Source organism: Oryzias latipes, chromosome 4 (assembly GCF_053564925.1).
Source record: "Oryzias latipes strain Hd-rR chromosome 4, Olatipes_Hd-rR_3.1".
NCBI classification, from domain to species: domain Eukaryota; kingdom Metazoa; phylum Chordata; class Actinopteri; order Beloniformes; family Adrianichthyidae; genus Oryzias; species Oryzias latipes.
This window is the reverse complement of record NC_136240.1, coordinates 16,672,473-16,694,264: the sequence shown is the minus strand read 5'-3', so window position 1 is coordinate 16,694,264 and position 21,792 is coordinate 16,672,473. Positions and strand designations below refer to the sequence as shown.

The 21,792-nt window shown below is 36.7% G+C and overlaps 1 protein-coding gene across 2 annotated transcripts in view; it reads left to right on the top strand.

Moving 5' to 3' along the window:
- The window catches only part of rabgap1l (RAB GTPase activating protein 1-like), a 94,261-nt gene that overhangs the window by 9,326 nt on the left and 63,143 nt on the right, over positions 1-21,792 (top strand). The window contains exons 4-13 of one of the 2 annotated variants that reach the window (XM_011474036.4): positions 861-1,065; positions 1,339-1,513; positions 2,304-2,461; positions 2,905-3,015; positions 4,282-4,348; positions 4,620-4,722; positions 5,059-5,225; positions 9,339-9,465; positions 14,685-14,778; positions 15,172-15,322. In XM_011474036.4, the coding sequence (XP_011472338.1) occupies positions 861-1,065; positions 1,339-1,513; positions 2,304-2,461; positions 2,905-3,015; positions 4,282-4,348; positions 4,620-4,722; positions 5,059-5,225; positions 9,339-9,465; positions 14,685-14,778; positions 15,172-15,322 (1,358 nt within the window). Of the gene's footprint in view, positions 1-860; positions 1,066-1,338; positions 1,514-2,303; positions 2,462-2,904; positions 3,016-4,281; positions 4,349-4,619; positions 4,723-5,058; positions 5,226-9,335; positions 9,466-14,684; positions 14,779-15,171; positions 15,323-21,792 lie in introns of both variants that reach the window. The other variant, XM_011474035.4, reaches the window with a different exon arrangement.

The window sequence follows — 21,792 nt, the reverse complement described above, 5'->3', positions numbered from 1 at the left end:
TAATTAATTATGGTGTTTTTTCTAATGTAAAATATTCAGCTTTCAGGTTTATCATCTATAAAGTAGTTGTTGGCCCGTATAGCGACAACATGCAAACCAGCATGATGAAACCTGTTTTCCTATCAGACCATCATTTTGTTCAGAAATTACACTGAAACTGGAAGGCTCCAAATCTTGCAATTCCACCAAAGACCACTGGAGACAGCTTGCAGAAGGGAGAAGTTTACCATTTCTTTTCTAAATTTCCTACATTTTCTGTTTTGCTTGTCTCAAATGAGGTAAAACAGTTTTATGAACTACCAATATATGTATTTTCTGAATGATTTCTTTAAAGTCCAATTCACTGGAAAGGTACATTAAATCCTTTTCTTATTTTAGAAAACTAGCTGAATTATCAGTTCTGTTCATACTGAAAGGTTACTCTAAAATGTTTATATGTTAGAAAATGCATATAGTAACAATTGGATTTACCTTTTTGTCAAGCTTTTTGAGAATGTCATAAGTGGCTTAATAAAAACCTATTTTGCTTTCGTGGTTTGCTGCTGCACCGATGTAGAATGCACTAAAAAGGAAATGGTTTGCATGTAGTCAAATAAGAGTCAGCAGTGGAAGTCCTGCTGCTGCTTTCTCATTGTTCTGCTTCCTGTTTAGATTGTGAAAGTCTGAGGTCAATGAGAAGAAGATCCTCTGTACCTTTTTGTTTTAAAGTTTTCTAATCTTTTTGTCTGTGCAGTTCTGTTATTTTTTTCTTGGATGTACTTTTACTTGCAGTTAACATTATTTTAAAATGTAAACCTGATATGTGTAAAGGTTTTTTTTCTTTTTTGGATCTTCAAAAACCTCTTCCTGGTTATCCACAGAAGCACCTCCAGTTCCATGCAGTCCATCCATCCTGGAGGAGGACAGCGTCCAGTTTAACAAACTGTCATACCTTGGTTGTACGTGGGTCAAAGCTCCTCGGAATGAGGCAGAGGCACAGAGAGCCATGGCAACCCTACGAGCAGAGAGTGCCATCCCCATTCCCATCACCTTGCATGTTCCGTGTGGCCCAAATGGCTCTGTCAGGTCAGTCAAAATACTGACCCATGTAGACTTTGTTTTCTTTTGCTCTTTAGGGTTTATTCAGTCACCCCAGTCACAAGGTTTTCAAACCTGAAAGGGCCTAAAGACACTGATCCCATCACAAAGCTTCAGCATAAATCTGCTCTTATGCTGCTTTTGATGCTGTTTAAAAGAGAGGAAATAAGATGCATGCACATGACAAAATGTAACAAAAGTATTAACCCAAGCCATTCAGCCATGATATCAAAAATACATTTAATTTTCCGTCCTCCGCAGAATTATGGACCAGGCCTCCGGCACAGAGATTGCCTCCTTCCCCATCTACAAAGTGTTGTTCTGCGCTCGTGGAAGAGAGGACTCTGTGGAAAGTGATTGTTTCTCCTTCACCGAGAGTTATCGAAGTTCTGAGGACTTCCAGATCCATGTTTTCTCCTGCCACATCAAAGAAGCTGTGAGTTTTACCAACAACACAGAAAAATGCAACTTCTTTATGGAGTTAAAGAAGATGTCTGGCTTCAGAAGTCTCCATTAAAAACAGTCAGTAGGATCTGCACTGGCAGATAAGTCTCAAAACAGCAATATATAAAAAAAAAAGATGCAGCTCACCTCTCCTCTTCAGTTCCCAGATAAACATAAAAACATCTCATTTGACTTGCCATTTAAATGTAAACTGTTCATATACTGAACAGCTCCAGTAAACTTTAGTTTAAATGGCCTATATAATGTTTTTCTTAGACCTTTCAGAGTAAACTAATATATGATAATATATTATCTTTGGCACACTGAAGAACAAATTATCTATGAAATATGAGTTCATTTTGCTACCCGGAAGTAAGACGACTCTCTTTGACATCTTATACAAAGATAGTTGTGCATATTGTGGATATAAAAGGAAACTGTTTTTGCCAAACACAGCTAGCTTCAGGGAGAAAGTTGGTTCGTGTATATAAGCATACATCAACTTAAATAATATAAGCAGCACCTTACATGTGCTCATCTGATTGATGAAAACAGGAGTTTCTTCCTACTCTTACACAGATTAAATAAAACCAGTAGGGGGAGCTGTTGTATATAAATAACCTTCTTTCCTCTTGCTTATTTGCAGTTGGTAGCATTTAAATTTGCTGTATTATGAAACGGTTGCAAACCATTTTAAAAATAATTTATAATCTCTCTCATCAGTGGGGGGACAGTTGGTCCCATTTTCCAACAACTTTTTTTTCTTTTCCTTTTTGCTCCAGGTCAGTCGTATCCTGTACAGCTTCTCTACAGCTTTTCGCCGTTCCTCGCGGCCAGCAGATGTCAGAGATTCACCAGCGTCCAGTCCACCTGACAGCGATCTGTACACTTTCACTGTCTCATTGGAGATCAAAGAAGACGATGGCAAAGGCAACTACAAGTACAGTTGCACATTTAGTCTTATCCCTGATTATTTTATTCAATTTATACAGTTTTATTTATTAAGCCCAATTAAACGGGCTTTAGAAGTATAAAGTCAGAGAACAGGTCAGATTCTTGGCCATCTTTAAATGAGGACATCGTCAAATATTGCCTTTCAAACCTTGCTTATGCGTTGGTAGCGGGAAAAGGTTCAAAAGCTCCTGTAATTCTTATCTTATCTGGCTGTAGTTATCAACCTGTAAACAGCATAACGTCTTGAAGTTTATATAAAGTTTATTTAAGATCCTTCAAGAATATCCTTCAGTATAAATAACTATTGATTTTCCTGGATGATCTGCTCTCCTGCTACAGCCCAACCAGAATTTGCTATTAGAGGAAAACTTGAGAATATTAAGAACATGAAGTCCATGGGATTCTGTTTGTTTTTCTTTCTGACTCTAGCCCAGTGCCGAAAGACAGAGACAAGTTTTACTTCAAACTGCGGCAGAGCGTCCAGAAAAAAGTGGTGGTTTCAGTTCAACAAATGTGCAACAAGGAGCTGGGAATAGAGAGGTGAGCATCCCTTGGATTGCTAAGTAAATCTGTTTTAATGAGAAATACATGACTAAATTGTGTTATACAACACTACAGCTTTATACTGTAGCTTTGAGAAGTGCATTTTTTAATAAAGCTTGTCAATATGTTTTTTTTTCTTATTTAATGACCATGATCATTTGTTTTTAACATCAAAATATGATCATTTTTCTGAAGGGCCTCAGATTCCCCATAGTTTCATTGTACAGAGAACTAATTGTGTACACAAAATAATATTTTCTTTGTTGTGACATAAATCAGTTTCTTTTCTTTCCTTGGAAAAAAAGGCTACCTCTTTTCCACAGTTTGTTATTGTCATTTAATAGTCATTTATTGTAACAACAGCAATAAAAGCAAAAACCTTTGGTTAAAAAATAAAAGTGAGCAATAAAATTTGAATTATGTTTCTTTTTACATTTATTGTATCTTTTTGCTGCTCACGCTGTTTATATAGTCAAGCTGTACTGGAAAACTAGGTCATTCTCCTTTTTCATTCTGACACCTCTATTGCTATCAGTGGTAGACAGACACCTGCCCTCCCCTTTATTTCCAGTCAGTAGAAACTCCTTCCTGTGCTCTGAAAAGATCCTTTTTAATTGTAGAACCACTGTTTCATAGCAGTTAATCTGTTTTTTATTGCTTGGGTGTTATTTGTTTTAATTATCTTAATGTGCCTTTCATCAAGTATCAAGAGGAGGAATGTTCGTCCTCATATTTGCTTTAAAATAAAATGCTGGGTTGACTGTAGTATTTGGAAGTTATAGCAGTTGCTGTCTGCATTGTTTTTCTTTTTTCACTATAGTTAGCTGTCACTAAACAAATTATTGAAACATCATGATTCATTGTGCGATTGAGTGTAAGTACAGTCCTTTTGTAGTGTAGTGTAAATCCAAAGCTGGGAATGCTTCATCCTGAAAATCAAAGGAGCTTTTATAGTGGCTTCATTTAGGACTTGAATGAAACTTGTTCAATTTTTATCTGACAGATGGAGCGTATCAACAACCTACAGACATGTCTTTTTATTTATTTATTTTATTTTATTGGTTGAACAGGTTAACGAGACACAAAATTCTAATTATATTTGTAGCAAATTCAAAATAAAGTAAGTTTAGCCACAAATACCAGAGGAGTTTATACATTACAACTCCTTGTATGTCCAAAGACTCATAACCTGCTATTCTAACGGTAACATCTGAGCTGCGATGGAATTTAACTGTTACTGATTGGTGCATTTTTCTCTTCAAGGTGTTTTGGCATGCTTCTAAGTCCAGGACAGAAAGTCTGCAACAGTGACATGCATCTACTTGACATGGTGGGAAAAATTCAATTCTACTTTTCTTTGTACAAATAATGATTTATTTGTGGCTGGTGTGAAACGTCCAAGAAGATCACTGATAAATTAGAATAACATTTTTTTTCTTCTCACGTGGATTTGAAAAGGATGTCAAGTGTAAAAAAAGGAGATAATGAATCTTCTAATGTATTTATATTGCATTTCTCTTTGAGTAATACCAGTCAGTGCCTTTGTGAATTCAAATCTGAATTTAACAAAAGGGAATAAAAGTTGTTGATGGGATTCCCAGGAGTCGATGGGGAAGAGCTCTGATGGAAAGGCCTATGTGATCACAGGGACATGGAACCCTAATTTGACCGCTTTCCAGGCGCTGAACGAAGACGCAGCCAAAGGTGACAAGCTCTCAATAAAAATGTCATGAGTGATACAAAATAAGAAAACATAGTAGCAGGATTTGAATAAGCGTTACTGAGGGCTGAAGTAAATTTGTTGGTTTTATATATAACAGTTTGAAGTCATTTTTTCATCTGTATAACTGGGAAAATGTTCACAGTTTGGTTGCCTTGTAATGCACCATTTACCAATCACGTGTTAGACACTTGTAACTGATTTAAAATTTAATTTTGACAGATATTGACTCTGTTAGAAATTTTTATATAGAGCTATCAAATCAAGCTGACAGAAAAATCTTTTGCCTCGTTTTGTATTTCTCTGTGGGTTTGTTGCAGATAAGCAGGTCTACATGACGGTGGCTGTAGACCTGGTTGTGACTGAGGTTTTGGAGCCGGTGCGTTTTCTGTTGGAAACTCTTGTCAGGGTCTACCCATCGAATGAACGCTTCTGGTACTTCAGCCGCAAAACCTTCAGCGAAACTTTCTTCCTCAGACTCAAACAGGTATTTGTATTGAATAATTAAGGCCACCCTCAGCCCACACAAATTCAATGTACTTTATGTTTTTGATTCAGATTTAAAATACTTTGAATTTTGTTTCTGTTTTAGCAGGAACAAACAGTATTTCAACTTAATTATTTCAAAAATAAAGTGCATTCTTTTTTCCTTTTTATTTCAAGCAATTTTTAGCGATTAAAAACAAATGAAAGAGACAAGAAGGATGAAAAATACATAGCAATATTGAATGTATTAAAGTTATAAAATCATAAATGTACATTTAACCTTTTAAATACATGCTCAACCAAACGGTGTAGGGCACATTTAGAACAATATTAGAAAAACTGTGTATTACTACACCAAGATGAAAAGCAACAGGAAAACTTTTTTTGATTTTGTCTTGGTTTGGTAGTTAAATAGTTAACACTTAACAGAATGTTAACATGAGTTATAGAGTTCTAATAAAACATGATTTGTGTTGCTTGCATTTGTTTATCAATCATTTTAAGAATGACTCCCCTTTGCATCAATAAATTGATTTACTATATGACTTCACATTAAAGATTTAATCAGCATGCACTTCTATTTGTCTTTTTAGGGGCCAAATTCACATATTGAGCTCTGCTGCTCATCCCACAAATACATGTTCCTTTTTTCTTTCTTTCTTTTTTTTTTTTACAAAAGTGGCATCAATCAAAAGGGAAATAGAAAGGTTTTCAAATGTTTCAATAGTCATTGTCAATAAGTGTTCTTAGAATAATTAAATGATCAAAAGCTGTACATTTTTTTGTCCTGGGTTTATTTTGCCGTCTTGATTGACTTTGTGAGTTATAAAAGCTTTTTTTCTGCGTCTTGCTTTCAGTTGTATATAGTTGCAAACACCAAGCACTTTCAGTTCTTACCTTATTGAGTTAAGTCACAACTTGTTTGATTAAAAAGCGCTGTGAGAGTGCGAGTCAAAAATCCCCTGGCCTGAGCAATAGCTGCATGTGCTTAAAAAATGCAGCTAAGCCGTAAGCTTAATCTCCACTGTTTAAAAAGAGGAGATCTTTTCGTCGGCCAGAGGGACCTAAAGACGCAGTGAAGTGTGGGGAAGCTTTGGATTGTAGAAACTAATAAGAGCCACTGTCTCATTATTTGCATGTGGGTAATTAACAGCAGTGCTTTGACTGGTCTGCATGATTGCCTCTCTAGTTATCTCCTCAGTAAATGGGAGAGAGTTGGACTGGTGCTGTGGTTTTGAGCTAATTAAAAGATAATATTGTGTGAAGGTTTATGCAGAAGATGGCAATCATAGGTTATACACCCTTCCTCACACACAATGCAGCCCTCTTTTCTTGTTTTGACCAAAACAGTCACTAGCTGAAGAACCAAGCACTTATCATCTGGGATTTATTTATTTTTTTGCTCATCTAAAATGTACTGTGACACCTTTTTTTTAATTTATTCTAAATAATTGACACCAGGTGAGACATTCTTCTGACCTGCTACTTTTTGTTTTTTCCAGAAGTTTTAACTTGAGAAGAAAAGAATAGCTTTGATGTTAGTAATATCAGATGCTCTTAGCTATAAATGTTAACTTAATAGTGTAAAGAAAACTTATTTCAGATTTTAAGTCCTGTAGGCAAATTTTTCATTCAGTGAAATGCTTATTGCTGTTTAAGGAAAGAGGCAGGTATTAAGTCAGTTACAAGTGTAACAACAAAGCACTTCCCACTTTCCAAGCACTTCTAATACAAAAAATGCAGCTACACATTTTTTTGCAAATTAACATTAATCTTGTGCAGTAACATTTACATGAAGTCTTTTTAGTGCTTTCTATATAAAATATTTGCCATTTTATTAATTGATGATGCAATATTTGTCTACCAGCTGTCTCTGATTCATTTTATTTTGTCTCTCTTACTAATTAACAGTGCAGGAAAGCTGTTATCTGGCAGAACTCTTACCGAAGCGCATCAGATTTTCTGATGAACTAAGGCTTTTCTTCATAGTCTTTGCCAAGCTCCATTCAGCGCTTGCTGGAGTTGGACGGACATCGTAAAAGTGGGCAGATCAATTTGGCTTATTGTTCCATTTCTTTCAGGAAAGAAAGAGTGATGATGGTGATGAAGTAAATAAAGAGACCAGAAATAAACAGTTACTGCTTCACAAAGCACTCTTTTTGTGGCGCAGCAACTGAAATGGTTGGGCCAGCGTCTTCCTGCTCCACTCCATTCTGATGCATCCCCTTGCAGACAAATAGATCCATGTCCATCTTTGTTTTCCTCGTCTCAGCTGCCATCCTGGTCAAAACTGTACGACTGAACACCTCCGATATTGCTCACCATTTTTGTTGCACTGCTAATGTTATTTTGGGGTTGTTCGTGGCTGTAAGCTGGTGAGAGAGAGTGTAAACAAAGGGATTATGGGACATCAGCAGAGCCTTTCTTCCACCTCAACTGTCCTGCTCACATCTCGGAGATGAATTTCTGAAGAACTCCTGTCGCTCTGCAGAAACCATGTCCTAGAAAACGACAGTTTCTTTGATTCCAGGGGCCTCATTTATAAAACTTTGCGTAGGATTTGCGTCAGAAGTGGCGTACGGAAGAAGCATAGGACGTGCGTATGCACAGAAATATTCGGATTTATAAAACCGTGCGCACGCACATCCTACGCATCTTTCCCTTAATAAATCACAACCAATTCTAAATGTAGCGCAGCTTTTGCGGCTTCATGACACGCCCATAGTTGCCCATAAATAGTCCGTGAAACGCCCACAAATTAATATTCATGGCTTGCGAAATCATGGCAAACACAGAGAGGAAATCAAAAAAACGGAACTTCACTTAATTTGAAGTATAAGTTATCGTTAGCGAGGTGGAAAAGAGGAGAAAAATGTTGTTTGGAGGGCACAGTGTGGGCATTACTAATGCCAAAAAGGCACGTGAGTGGCAGACGCCGTAAATGCTGTAGCCTCACAACCTCGGACCGTGGCCGAAATGAAAAAGAAATTGTCGGACATCAAAGACAAGGCAAAAAAACGTCTAGCACTCCATCGGGGGGGCACTTTCACGTGTTTCTTCCATCTGCCGACAGTGTCGCCGTTTCTCATTTCACCCGTTTTTGTGCGTACGCCTGAGTCAGAGCTTGCGTGAAGGACCGCACATTTTCCCGTCAAGTTTGCTTTTTATAAATATCAACTATTGCGTAGAGAGTGGCGTACGCCTTCTTTTGTGCGTACGCAACATTTATAAATGAGGCCCCAGGTCTCAGAGTTGGCAGCCACAGTGTTGGTAGACATTGGCTTTATCAAAATACCTGCAGTACTCTTAAGTTTTTGCTCGCACACCTGACTTGGTGAACCCAAACTACAGAAGACTGCCTTGTTTTCTGAATCAGGTCCTCTTGAGCCATTTCATTACTGATCGTATGGTTCCCCAGTGATCATCGCCCTGCTCATAAATCAACAGTCCTGCACCCTTTAATTGATGTGGTAATCTATACACCTCAAGTCAGGATAGATTATTTTAAAAATTAAGGTCAAGTATGGAATATGAAATATTTCTCTAACATAGATGTTGATTTTATTACAAATTGTTAACACTCAAGGGTTCAAGTATTCTTTTCTTAAGCATTTAAATGACCTTCCCACTTCTCATCATGGCTGACATTTTTATGGTTCGGTCAGTTTTCCTCATTTATGAACTCTCTTAACATCAAATCATTTCATTGCACTCATGGCTCTGTTCACTCTGACCCCTCCACCCACCCATTGTAACTCTTTGAAGACTCTTAGCCTTGTCTGAATGTTAAATGGTGAAATAAAAGAAGTTGTGATACATGCCTTTCACCACCTAAACCTGCTTCCTTCACAAATCTCAACTTTGATGATTGTTAGTTCAACATTCCAGTTGATTTATTGTCAATTAAGTTTTTTTGTGACCATTTATTTCCTTTAAAACCAACTTTACTCATCATAAATTCTAAAATTGTTCCTACAAATTTATATTCTATGTGGAGTTTATTTTCAAGAGGTAAAATTTATGCAGTAAACATTTACAAAACCTTTTTTTTTTTAATCTATTTTGTCTTGGTTGGAAAACTTTATAATTGTGTGCATGCATTTGTATTCAGCAGGCCCCAGACAGAGGCAGTCAAAGTGATGCTGTGTATGAGGTGATAAGCCTTCAGAGGGAAGCAGACAGAAAAAATGAAGGAAAGGAACTGCCCGCTTCGCCCAATGAAGAAGATGAGGCTGAAGAAGGTACCCTATTGTCACTCACAATTTTTTTTTTTGCGACTTCATCCACCTCTCTGTTTCTTTCCCTGTCACTTCAAATTTTACATTATTTCAAAATAATGTACCTTTTTTGCATTTTAAACACTAGAAATATTCATTCTGAAATAAAAATGGGAACAGTTGAGAAATGCAATTTAAGGATGAGCCTTCATAGTGATTAGATGATTAAACCATAAAGGGGAGTCCTGGAGGAATTTCAAATCTCAGATCTGAAAGATTTGCACTACATGAACAACTATTGACAGCTAATCAGGTGCAATAGTTTGGATGACTATTTGAAACAGTAGAACAGCTCTTTAATGATCAGTAATACATTTGTAAATTAAATACAAAGATTCAAAAATATATTTTTTAAATTCAACTGTAATATTCAAATATATATAAACACATTACAAAGTGGTTTGTAATTCCATATTGTAAATCGGACTTTTAAAGCAAAAAAGTGTTATTCTTCATTAATTTCTTAATAATTATTGTGATTTGAAATTTCTTTTTGGAAAAAACAGATTTACAAACCGGATCTGCAAAATAAATTTTATTAAAGAACTACATCATAAATTTCTAAATTTGATTAGAAAACCTTTTTTCTTTCTTAGATTAAAAATGACCTTTTCTTTTTCATCCTATTTTCCTCACTGCAGTTTTAAATCCGCTTTGGAATTCATTTTGATAAATTGTTGAGCCTCTTAATTTAGCTTTTGTCTGACACTCTGGAACCTTAAAGCAGAGGGAAAAAGCAAACCTGTACTAGAATGTATCCAGCTCTGTGATTGGTTCTCTGACAAACGTGACCCTTTTACCCCAAATTTATGCAAGAGTGCATGATTGTTCAGTAAATGTATACATTTTTTATAAAGATTTTCTTATGCTAGTTGTGTATAAAAAAATAACAAAATAAAGACTGTTCCATTTAATAGGAGACAGATCATGAACAAAAAAGGGATGTAAGATATCTTTCTGAGACTTTGATTATAGATGTTGGATATTTCTGACAGCACGGCGATCCCTCAAATCATTCTCAAAGACAGCAATGTCAGTGCACTTGTGTGGGCTGTTGGTTATGAGAAGATCAATTGGTATTAATCTTGAATGGCCTTTAGTGTTTGGCCTAGTGGGACTGTCAGTTAGATAGTTGGGTGAGAATGAACAAATCCCAGACAGACTTTAGGGCATGTTAAGATGCAGACAACCAGTCAATGTTTAAAATCCCCCATCAGTTTAGTTTATTTCAACAACCTGATTAAACAGTGATATGAGGGCATCCCTACAAGCTCTGAGGGGGAGGTCTGTAAAAACTCATAATTGTGTTGGGCTGACCCTTGGAGAATTCAAGGTTTTGAGCTAGAAATTCAAATTGTTTTGGAATTAATAATGAGGCTAACATGCCATTCGTTTTCTATTTCAATTGACACTTTCTCCTTTTTCATACAGTCACAGTGAAAGACATTGCTTCCAGAAATTAAGATATATTTGTCTTAAATTGAGTTACTTCACCATCAGATCACTTAATCCAGTTTAGGAAATCCAACTTGGGTAAAATTCTGTGAACATTTATATAAATGATACCAAGACAAGAGGACCAGAGTTGTTCAATAAAAATACCTGATATTAAAAGTAAAAGAAAGATTGGGATTTTTTGCCCAACAATAAGCTTTAATGCACACATGTCATCTTTAGAATGTGTGTATCTGGTCATAGAGGAATCTCTGAAACTAAAAATGTTTAACCTCTCGAGACTTCAGCTAATATTTGAATAATATGTAGTCACAGGACCACAGTTGAGCAGAATTAACAATGTAACCCACAATGTGATGTCCACACAAAGTGTTAAACAGAGAAGCTCCAAAACATTTAGCAAGATACACATGTACTGTTTTCAGTGAAGCACATTTGTCTAATGAAACATGTTCCTGTTGGGTACACAAGCAGTGGCAGAGAGGTTGTGTGTACAGTACCCTTCAATCAGCGATGACTTGCAGGCACACTCCCAAGGGTTTTTGTTATTTGTTTGGGGTTTTATGGCTGCTTGTGTGTGAGCTAATGTCAAGCAGAGCGTGGCTCATTCCTGTAAATTCTTGCTGGCTTAAAGCAGTGCAGCACTGCAGTGTCAGACCTCATTAAACATCTCTCCCACACTCTTTAGTCTATTTTTTTTTTTTTTAGATGAAGTTAACAGCTCTGCTCTGTCAAGGACACCAGACCATCAGTGTTAAAAGTTGTTCTTGCTTCAAAAAATGTATTCCCAAAAGAAAAAAATGAAATCCTATGTTTCTTTTCTTTTGTCATTTGTTACTTCAGCTTACTTCAGTGGGACAAAAATATTTCAGAAGTTGTGTTCTCTTTTGCCCCTGATGGTGCTCCAAGCTTGACTCTTTGACAAGAGCCAAAGCATTAGAGATCACTTTAAGAAGAAGCATATTTCCAACAAATAAAAAGAAAGAAATGTAGGCAAACAGAAGTAATATTAAGAGCCTCTGCTAGACTGTTGCGATTCCCAAACATTACCCAGATTCAGGGCTTTTCACTTTACTGCTGGCTAAGTTCTGTATTGCAGCTGCATCCCGGTCAAAGTTCATACTGCTCGTTTCTCCACTGAACTGTTTTTGATGAAAGTTTTTTTATTTATTTTTTTAAACATGGGTGTTTACATGTAGTTTGTCGAAAGATGTTTTCCATCAAACTTTCACACAGTTTAGAATTCTAAAACTAAATTCATCAAACTGGAGCTGATCTCATTCATTTAAAGACCCACTCCAATGAAAATGATGTTTTTAATGTTTTTTACATGTTTTTGTGACATTTTTTTTCTGATGATGTGGGGCATATTTAAAGAAAATTAAACTTAAATATGTATTCAAATGGATTCATCCACTTGCAGACAAATAGATCTACGAACATCAAAACTGAATGGTTGCATACCTTCCACCTTGTTTGCCATTTTTATTGCACCTCTATTGTTAGCTTCTGGTTGTGAGGGGCTGAAAGCTAGTGGGACAGAGTATAAACAAAGGGACAAGGGGAAGTGAGGGTCTTTACTCTGCACCAACATTCTTGCCCACAACTCAGGCACATTTTTAATGAACTACAGTACTACTGCTCTGCAGAAACTATGTCCTAGAAAACAGCATGTTTTTTGGCTAAAAACGATCACAATTAAAAGACAAAATAATCCACTCAAATTGTTTGTGTATCTTATGGTTTTGACTCTTCTTCCTCCTTTTCCATAACTAATTGTTTTTTTTTTGTTTTTTTTTTACCTTTAAGCTGAGAGAATGAAATACACAAACTGCATCTGTGAGACTCTTCTTACAGGCGGTGGCTGTCAGCTGGCACTGCGGCAGCCCTCCAAAGCTCCTTTTTATGTAACAACCCTCTCCTCCTCCAGAGCTGAAAATGAAAGGCTCTAGGTCAGCCTCATTGTCTACAGAAAGGAAGATGCTCCAAGAGGAGAGGCCACCGCTGGCCTTACAGTCAATTCATGTTTGTTTGTTTTTTTTTTCCCCAGCAGAAGCAGCAATAAGGGAATAGGCCTGAAGCTGACATTTCTTTCACATCACACAAATGGGATTTGTTGTTCTGCCCAGCTCATGCATATATGTTTTCAATATATTTGCATAATACAATAATTAAAAATGCAAAATAATGAGCACTTTTGAAATTGCACCCTGTGTCTTCTGTTAAACTTACAATAACAGAAATGTATGGATTAATTTATAATGATTCTATTCACATTGTATCTAAAACTCAAGCTTTGTACCATTCTTATTCAACGTGTTTTTTTCCTTCCCACTTGCTGTAACCCCACCTATTCTAAACGGCATAAAATACTAACATCAGGGGACGGATGGAGCCTGATTAAAAAAAACAAAGTCAAAAATTGAGATAAAGGCGAAATAAAAGGGAAATGTCCCTTTGAGAGCAAGAGGAAATTACTTCCCTCTCTAACACAACCCATTGACCAGAAAGGTCTACATCAGAGGTCCATTTTGAAAGTAATCCTTCTGTGAATGTGAAGTCTCTCTTCAGATTAAGGTAATAGAAATGGCCTTCATCTTTCCAGTTTCTTTTTATCACCTGGTAAGTTGGCAGTGGCTTTGGACTTGTACTACTTTGCCAAACAGCCTTAACAAATCGGAAAGTGGAGGCTGCAGCTTTTTGCTCAGTTTGAAAGATTTGAAAGGCCTCATCAAGTATTTATAAAATACTGAAAAGCTCATGCGGATGCTGCGAGGATGTGCAGGAGTCGGAGCATTGTGCACGGATCCATGTCTTAATTCATTCCAAAATGTCAAAGCCCTTAGGAAACTCTTTAGTTGGATAATCATTGCTTTTAACTCCAATACAAGCCTGAGCTGTTGTGGCTTCTTAATATTTCATCAAAGGAAAGCTGTGCTGTCCTTTTTTTTCCTTCAAAGTTCTTATCTACTAGTTAAAATGGACAGACATTAAACTGGAATCAATGACAGTCAACTTTATCTACCGGTAGTTTCTTTAAAGACAGACAACTCAAAAATGTTTTTCAGAATTTGTTTTTTTTCGATTATTATTTTGAGATTAAAGTGATGATGTCTTAACACCAGTAGAAGTGTATGATTTATTCCTGTTATATAGTTTGATGTAATTTTTTCAGTACTTGGTGATGTTGATAGTATGTTTTCAAACCAAAGCTTTATTTAAAAAATTGTGTAGTGGTTTTTTTTTTCTGGCGTTAGGGTACTCATGTCCCTGTTTGTCTACCACTTTTTATCTGGGCGGCAACATATTTTTAACACCATTTCCTGTGTAGCACGTTGAAACGAGTCTGCAGCAGAGCAGAACAGACGGGCAGTCCTTGTGCTTCTTAATGCAAGTGGTTCGCTGTGCTGATTGCCTCTTGTCTGCCTCATGAACCTGTAAAGAGAAGAACAGCAATAATGGAAGGCGTGGGCCGCGCTCAGGCACTCCTGCCTCCGTTAACTGTGTGGGTCCAACACTGACAGGTGTTTAAATGCACAGTATGATTCAGAATGCCTTCAGATTGGTTGATTTAGTCAAGGATTATATATGATTTGGTTCATCAAAATAGCTTTCATTGCAGGTAACTAATGGATCTTGTGCAGCTGCCACTGTGGCCCTACTTCTTTACACGTACTTTGTAGCCTCTGTGTATTTATTAATATTTGGCCTTGTATTGTGTCTTTCAGATAGTGACAATGAAATCTCCAGCGGGACAGGGGACGTGTCAAAAGACTGTCCTGAAAAAATACTTGAGTCTTGGGGAGGAATACTCACCAGATGGTAGGCCTGTTTGAGATAAGTCTGAACACTCAGAATAGGAAATAAGGAAAAAAAGCTAATAGATTGAACAATATGAAGACCGATTGCTGAGATCTGGGCAGGTGGACAACAGATAATGCAAGTTGGCTTTGAAGTTTTCCCACTTGACATATTCAAAAAGCATTTGAATAGTTTTGGCACAAAGAGGTAAAGTTTATGAGAAAAAATCTTTAGTGAGAATCTTTTTTTAGTTTAATTATCAAGACTAATGACTATGTTTTCAGAAAAAAAGTATCAAAATGAAAGCTATTCAAATAAAAAAAAAAAAAAAAAACCTTTCAGTAAATTCTGTCTTTTGTCAGTGACGACACTGACAATTGTTACATAAGTTGCTTATGTGTTTGTGTTTTTCAGGCATGGGAACCTGTCAACTCGTCCAAAAGGTTTGCACTCATTGGTCCGCAGTGGTATCCCAGAGCCACTCAGAGCTGAAGTCTGGCAGCTGCTGGCTGGTTGCCACGACAACCACGACCTGCTAGAGCAATATCGGATCCTCATCAACAAGGTAAATTCACACGGACAAACTAAGAGAGAGAGCTACTTATCAGAAGTTGAAGGTATTGTTCAAATGCTACACAAAGCTGGCCTTGGACAGGTAATGACAGCTGTGATGCAGCGTTAAGTCTAGAAAACCAGCAATCAGTGCCTCCAGGAAAGAAATCTTTTTTTAATTTTCACCTCGAAAATGTGGGCATGTTCATTTGTCATCAAACTTTGAGCACAGCTTTGATGTACAGTACTTCTGTAAATTGTGTTGCACCAAAAGCAGTATTGCTGTGAAGCAAAAACAACTATACTGTTGACTTGATATGGTCTGAAAGTGAGTGAAATGGGAAGACTACAAACATAAGTCATGGAAGCCGCTATATTGTATTTATTGCTTTTCCAAAGGACAAAACTGATTAAAAGACTTGTTTATAAATACAGTAAAAAAAATCATAAATTTGAAATTTATGGAAAATTTTCTGACACATTCATTACAAAAAGGTTGCCTTAGTGCTTTCGAGAGCATTTGCCTGTGACTGTTGGAAAGATCAATAACTGTCTTGCGGATGCAGGCTTTTCTATACAAAGGATTCATTTTTAACTCCAGTACTACCGTTTTTTACGGTAAAAATCTCATTTTACCGTTCTAAATATTATTTGTGCAACTGCATTAATAACCTCACTGTCGTTGCCGTTCATTATAGCTGCTCCTCTGAGCTATGTTTTATGTCAGGGATCAGTTTAACTTAACATTGACATTTAGTTGCATTGCACTGCTGTCTCTGGAGTGTTGCACTCTGTGCTGGCCTTCTGCCCCCCTGAGGGCTAGCAATATTTCAAAGTAAGCTGTAGATCTTTTAGTATTTAACTGTTTGTTGTCCTTGAGGGTGTGTTCACAAACTCTACCTATTTTGTTAGGTAAATAAATGTAGCATTAAAGATGATATTTATGTGAAATAGGAAAATATTGCAGTATGTTGTCATTTGAATCTTTGAAACAACAGCATTGATCTTTATTTTAGACAAGAAAACCAAGTTGGTATAACATATGTTTCTGCTCCTCCATCACTACACAATGAAAATTGTGTTTTTGGTGTTTTTGACATGTTCTTGTGGCATTTTTCTCATGATGGAGGACACACACACACACACACACACACACACACCCACGCACACACATATATATAAAAAAAATTAGGCATAGAATTGCATTTTTGAGTATGTCTTTATTCAAATTGTGGGGAATCCGGAAAAGACTAAAGAATGCAGTTGGAATAAGCTTGAAGCTGTGACTTGGGTGCTGCAATTGGTCACAAGCTGATGGATCCATGAGCAGACAAATAGATACATGAATGTCTTTGTTTTTCTGGTCCAAACTGGTATCTGGCTTAAAACTGTGCGGCTGGATAGCTCCAATATTGCTTACCAGTTTTGTTGCACTGTTATATTGGGGTTTAAGGGGCTGTAAGCTAGACTGTAAACAGATAGATGATGGAAAATGGGGGTGCCAACAGTTCTGCCTACAACTCTGAGGCAAATTTTGGATGACCTACCTCCCACTAATTTCAGTTTTTTTTAAATTTTGGCTAAAAATGGTTTAAGTAAGGGTTAATGACAGATGAAGTGTGCATTATCACTTTTTAACGCACGCCCTGGAAGCCCGAAGTGTGTTAAAAAGTAATAATGCATACTTCGAAGGCAATTAACTGGCTTATACCTTGGTCACTTACAAAGGAGAAATAAATACAAACCAGTTTTTAGGCCTTAATTCTTGTTTTTCCCCCCCGATGTGGATAGCTTTTTTTTCACAAAAAGCGGACTATTTGTTATGTGGTGCGGGGCCTTGTCATGTTATATAAATATATATATATATTAGGGCTGCACGATATGAGAAAAACTTGCGATATGCGATATTGGTGATTAATATTGCGATAACGATATAATTTGCGGTATATAAAAAATTGCAAAACAACCAAAAACATAATTTCCATTTCACTGCAACAGTTTAAAAATTATACTCCAACTGACCCTCGTCGACGTAGGAGGCAAACATCAAACATAAAAGGGCTCCTCTGATTGATCAACAACGTAAACGGGTCCTTCCGATTGGTTAAATGCATAAAAGGGATTTATTTCATTTGTTCAATATTTCAAGCTGCCATGAGATTGTTTTAGCACATTTAAGGTAAACATTTATTGCGATTTTCGCCGTCTTTTGCAGTATGCATATCGCACAGCTTAATGTCGCGATAACGATAAATTTGCGGTATATTGTGCAGGCCTAATATATATATATGCATGCTGATTGTCCTAATGGGTTATATAAAGCATGAGTTCAGAGAGAAAGTTCACCTCTTACCGCTTGTTTTTGTCCAGATGATGTAGCTAAAGGTTGTTTTAAAGAAACCAACGCAGTGATACACAAGATTTAAGATGGGTGACCGGAACCTCTTTTTGGGGCGTGTGGTTACCACTTTTTAATGCACACCCAGAAGCCAATCAGAATCAAGTATTCACCTGGACCTTGGTATAATAATAATTAAAAGATCTCTGGGAATGCTTTTAAAATAGATCAAATGATGATTTGAGTGAGACACACATATGAAAAACAACGGAAACGGAAGTTCGCGTCTTGTCCCCCCCCTTCCTATTTCGATCGGAAAACGCTTCGTCCCCCCTCCCCATTGATCGCGTTAAGGGTTGAAAAGTTACGGTTGTGAAGGAATGTAAACACTGTAGCTAAAGCTCTAATGTAATAGTTTTACATATCTGAACACTTTTGTTAATATCCCTTTTTGTTTTTGCCCCGTTTGACGCTCATGTTGCACACTGAACCTTTTTTCACTTTACAAAGTTTTGACAAAAGGTGCTATAATTCTGAAATCTTGTTGAATTTTGATGATGTCTAGGCGCCATCTTTTTTTGCAACCAGGTTCCCCTCGAGGTGAGGGAACCAGCAGGACGCCACTTTTTGGTTGGGTTGCAAGTTCAACATTTTGGATGCAGTTTTCTCCAATCTACTGTTGAATGATATATTCTGATTTTGAGCTAGAACCCAATTTTACTGGGTTTTGATATTAAAACATCTTAAATTCTAAGCAATTATGACAGTAAAGATTACAACTATGTTTGTAAATATATATAATGTACACACACAAACACAAGCTTTCCCTTGACTGTGGTGGATGCAGCTTTGAATTCCCTTTAATGTATCATTTCTTCTTAGGTTATCGTGTTTGTCATGCTTGACTGATTCTGTGATATTACATTCACCATTACCCTCTGCCATAATGTTTATTGCTTGGCTGCTGTTACTCTCTTGGGATTAATAAAGTAGATTCTATTCTGTTCAATTCTATTTTTATTCTATTCAATTCCAACAATTAAATTTCAATTTAATTCAATCCAATTTATTTTATATAGCCCAATATATCACAGTTGTCTCAACAGGCTACACACAGGTACAAAACAAAAAATCTGTTATAAAATACAATAGCCGATTGCTTAACCAAGCTAAATAAAACTAAATGGACTAAACTAAACTGGGCAACCCTGCCCTTAAACCCCCCTTCTCCATAAGGAAAAACTAAAACAAAATAAATAAATAAACGGCAAGGAGGGGTTTATATGAACACAAGAACAGTCAGAAATCTTTGCATTGAAACAATTACAATAACAGTGGGTTCAACTATTTATTTTACTCAGTGAAAAAACAGGCATAGAAAGAGATGCAGAGTGAACAAAGAAGAAAAAGAAAATGGAAAAATTATAAAAAACATTTGTCTTTTATCCTCTAGACGTTTCACTATTATTCTTATATTGTCAGCCTCGGTTTTATCATTTTTGCCTGTGATAAAAAATTTTTTTTTCCTGTTGCAGAGCTCATTCTCTGAGCCCACTTTGAGGCCCCTTCTCTGCTTCTCATGTGTGACAAAATAGTGAATATGTGGGTGTGTCTTCACCACACCTACATCTTTTGTCTTCCTGGAGTAGTAATGGTATTGATTGGCTGCTAGGCTGAGATATTTATAGCTACATCAAATGAATAGAGCTGAGAGAAAATGGAGTGAGGAGCGTAAATGGGAAATGGCAAATGTAAGGCACTGTACAGCTGAATAATGTCTATTGTCTGTTTGTGGCAGCATCAATTCAATTCTGAGTATCGAGATTGCCATTGTTATGGTATGGGTATCTGTACTTTATTTCAGTGTCATGTATCACTAGAAATTCAGTACTAGGGTAGAGTGATCTTTGTCTTCCTCAGAAGAATAGCAGGAATGGAAAATACCTGAATTATTCCTACAGTTTCAGTTATACTACTCTCATCTTTAATTGCTCTATGTAGAATAACAAATATGCACTCTTTCCCACACTATGTAGCCTTAGGACAGCTGAGACATTTAATCTTCAAGCACTTTCTAAGCTTTTTTACAGATGTTTTTGAGTTACGTAGTTTCTACTGACATTTGAACAACCTTTACATATCCCTCAAGCTGAACAAGCTCAAGGTGTGCTGCCACGCTCCATTCAGGGACTTAAATGAAAAACTTTAACAGCTTTTTCCAGTCTTTCCTTTCCAAAACTCAACCTTTCTTAGAAACCAAGGCAGAATGGGCACAGAGGTAAGGATCTGTCTCTATGCATTATTTGTTGACATGATTTTCAAATGATAATGGGGTCACTGCAAGAATCTAAAAAGTAATGCTAACTGAACCTACATGCATTAGTGTGTTTTGTTGACTACACTGACATTAATTACCAGAAAGGACTCACCCTAAATGACTGCCTGATAGACATGATCTTTTATCAGCTCAGCCAGAATAAGGGCATATTTATTATAGGATATGATTACTCTATTTCAGATTTTCTAGTGCTTAAACTTTATTTGCATCAAACATGCAAATTGGAAGTTGTGGGGAAATTTGGTATTCCGATGATTTTTATAATTGTGAACATTGTCTTCTAAATCTGCACTGCTGAACTCTTCTCTAAACTCTCCTTGGCAATGTGGGCTTAACTGGCATGCTAACAAGCCTCATAGTAACACTTGCTATTTCTAGTGATTAAAGCTTGCCAATTAAAACAAAAATAACTACCGTGGAGTGTGGTTTACTCGGTTAAAAACCAGGTAGCTTGGTACTCTTTCCTCCACAATGTGAGATGACCCCACTTCATGATGGAAGTTATTACGCTTACAGTCTAAATCCAAAACCTTGTTTTTGCCTCTGAGATTACATTTAATATTCAAGACAGTTGCAATGAGGGGGCTGTCTTTGAGGGATTTTTATGTTCAGTTAGTCAGTAAAGTTGCCAGATTTCACTTTTTATGAAACATGCTACTTCCACTGATCGTTAACAGTCAAATTATTGAATCTAGATAGTAGATGTTTTCCTGCAACACATAGGCACGTTTCTCATATTTTACCCAATTTCTGGAAGGAATCATGTTTAACGATGTCATATCCACCCCAGTCATCAAAAACAGAGCTGTGAAACAGACTTTAAATGGGCCCAGTACCAACCAGTGTATTATGTGACCCACAGAATTCTACATTGTTTTTTTTTTTTTTTTTCTAATAAACGCTCCTACTATGTATGTGACACAACATGAAAAAGACATTGGTTTGGAAAGACTAATGCTACTAAAAAGATTGCTACTCATAATGTCATCTGCTACCTTAAGTGTGTTATTCAAACATAAAAATGTGCCTTGCCACACAACGGCTACCATTCTTTTCTCCTAACAAAATGGCTCTATTCACTGCACACCTGTCACTCATACTTCTGTGAGTATCCTTTATAATGCTAAAACCATTTCCAGTTTCCATTTACCAACAGCATCTACGTCAGAAATGTGTAGGCTCCATAAAAACTCAAAACTACACAAAATTTGTATCGCTTGTGGTATCCAGAGAAAATGGTTAGAGGGGCCACTGTGAGTCAATAGAAGTAGGATGGAGGGGCTTTCTGGGGCAGTCTATACACCGGGTGCTCAGGTTTCTTGGTATCAAGGAGTTTCTATAAAGAAGGGACCAACAAAATCATTTGTGAAGGTGTCTGTGAATCAAGAAAGAAGAGCCATGGTCTAGCACAAAGTTTAGACGCCAACCACCTCTGGTTTGGTTGCACAAATAACCCAAAAGACCCTATAACCCTTGGTGTTTCTTGGAAGTTGTGTCCTTTTAGCACTCTTAAGATTTTTTTGAAAATGGAAAACCTCTGAACTCCAATGTAGCAGTTTTTTAATTTGTACTAGAGATTAGTTTGGGTTATGAGTTCTTTTGGTCTTCCACACCAGCATGTACACAATTGTTTTCATATATTTGCCTTTTAATTGTAAAATTTAAATCTTGGTTTAGGAGGATATTTTCCTTCTTAGCAAATATCCCACTTAAAGATACAGTGTTACTATTGTAACTAACATGCAAATGTAGTGCTTTGTTTTAAAAGATGGTAACATGGGTGGAAAGCTGTGTTAGCCATTTTCAG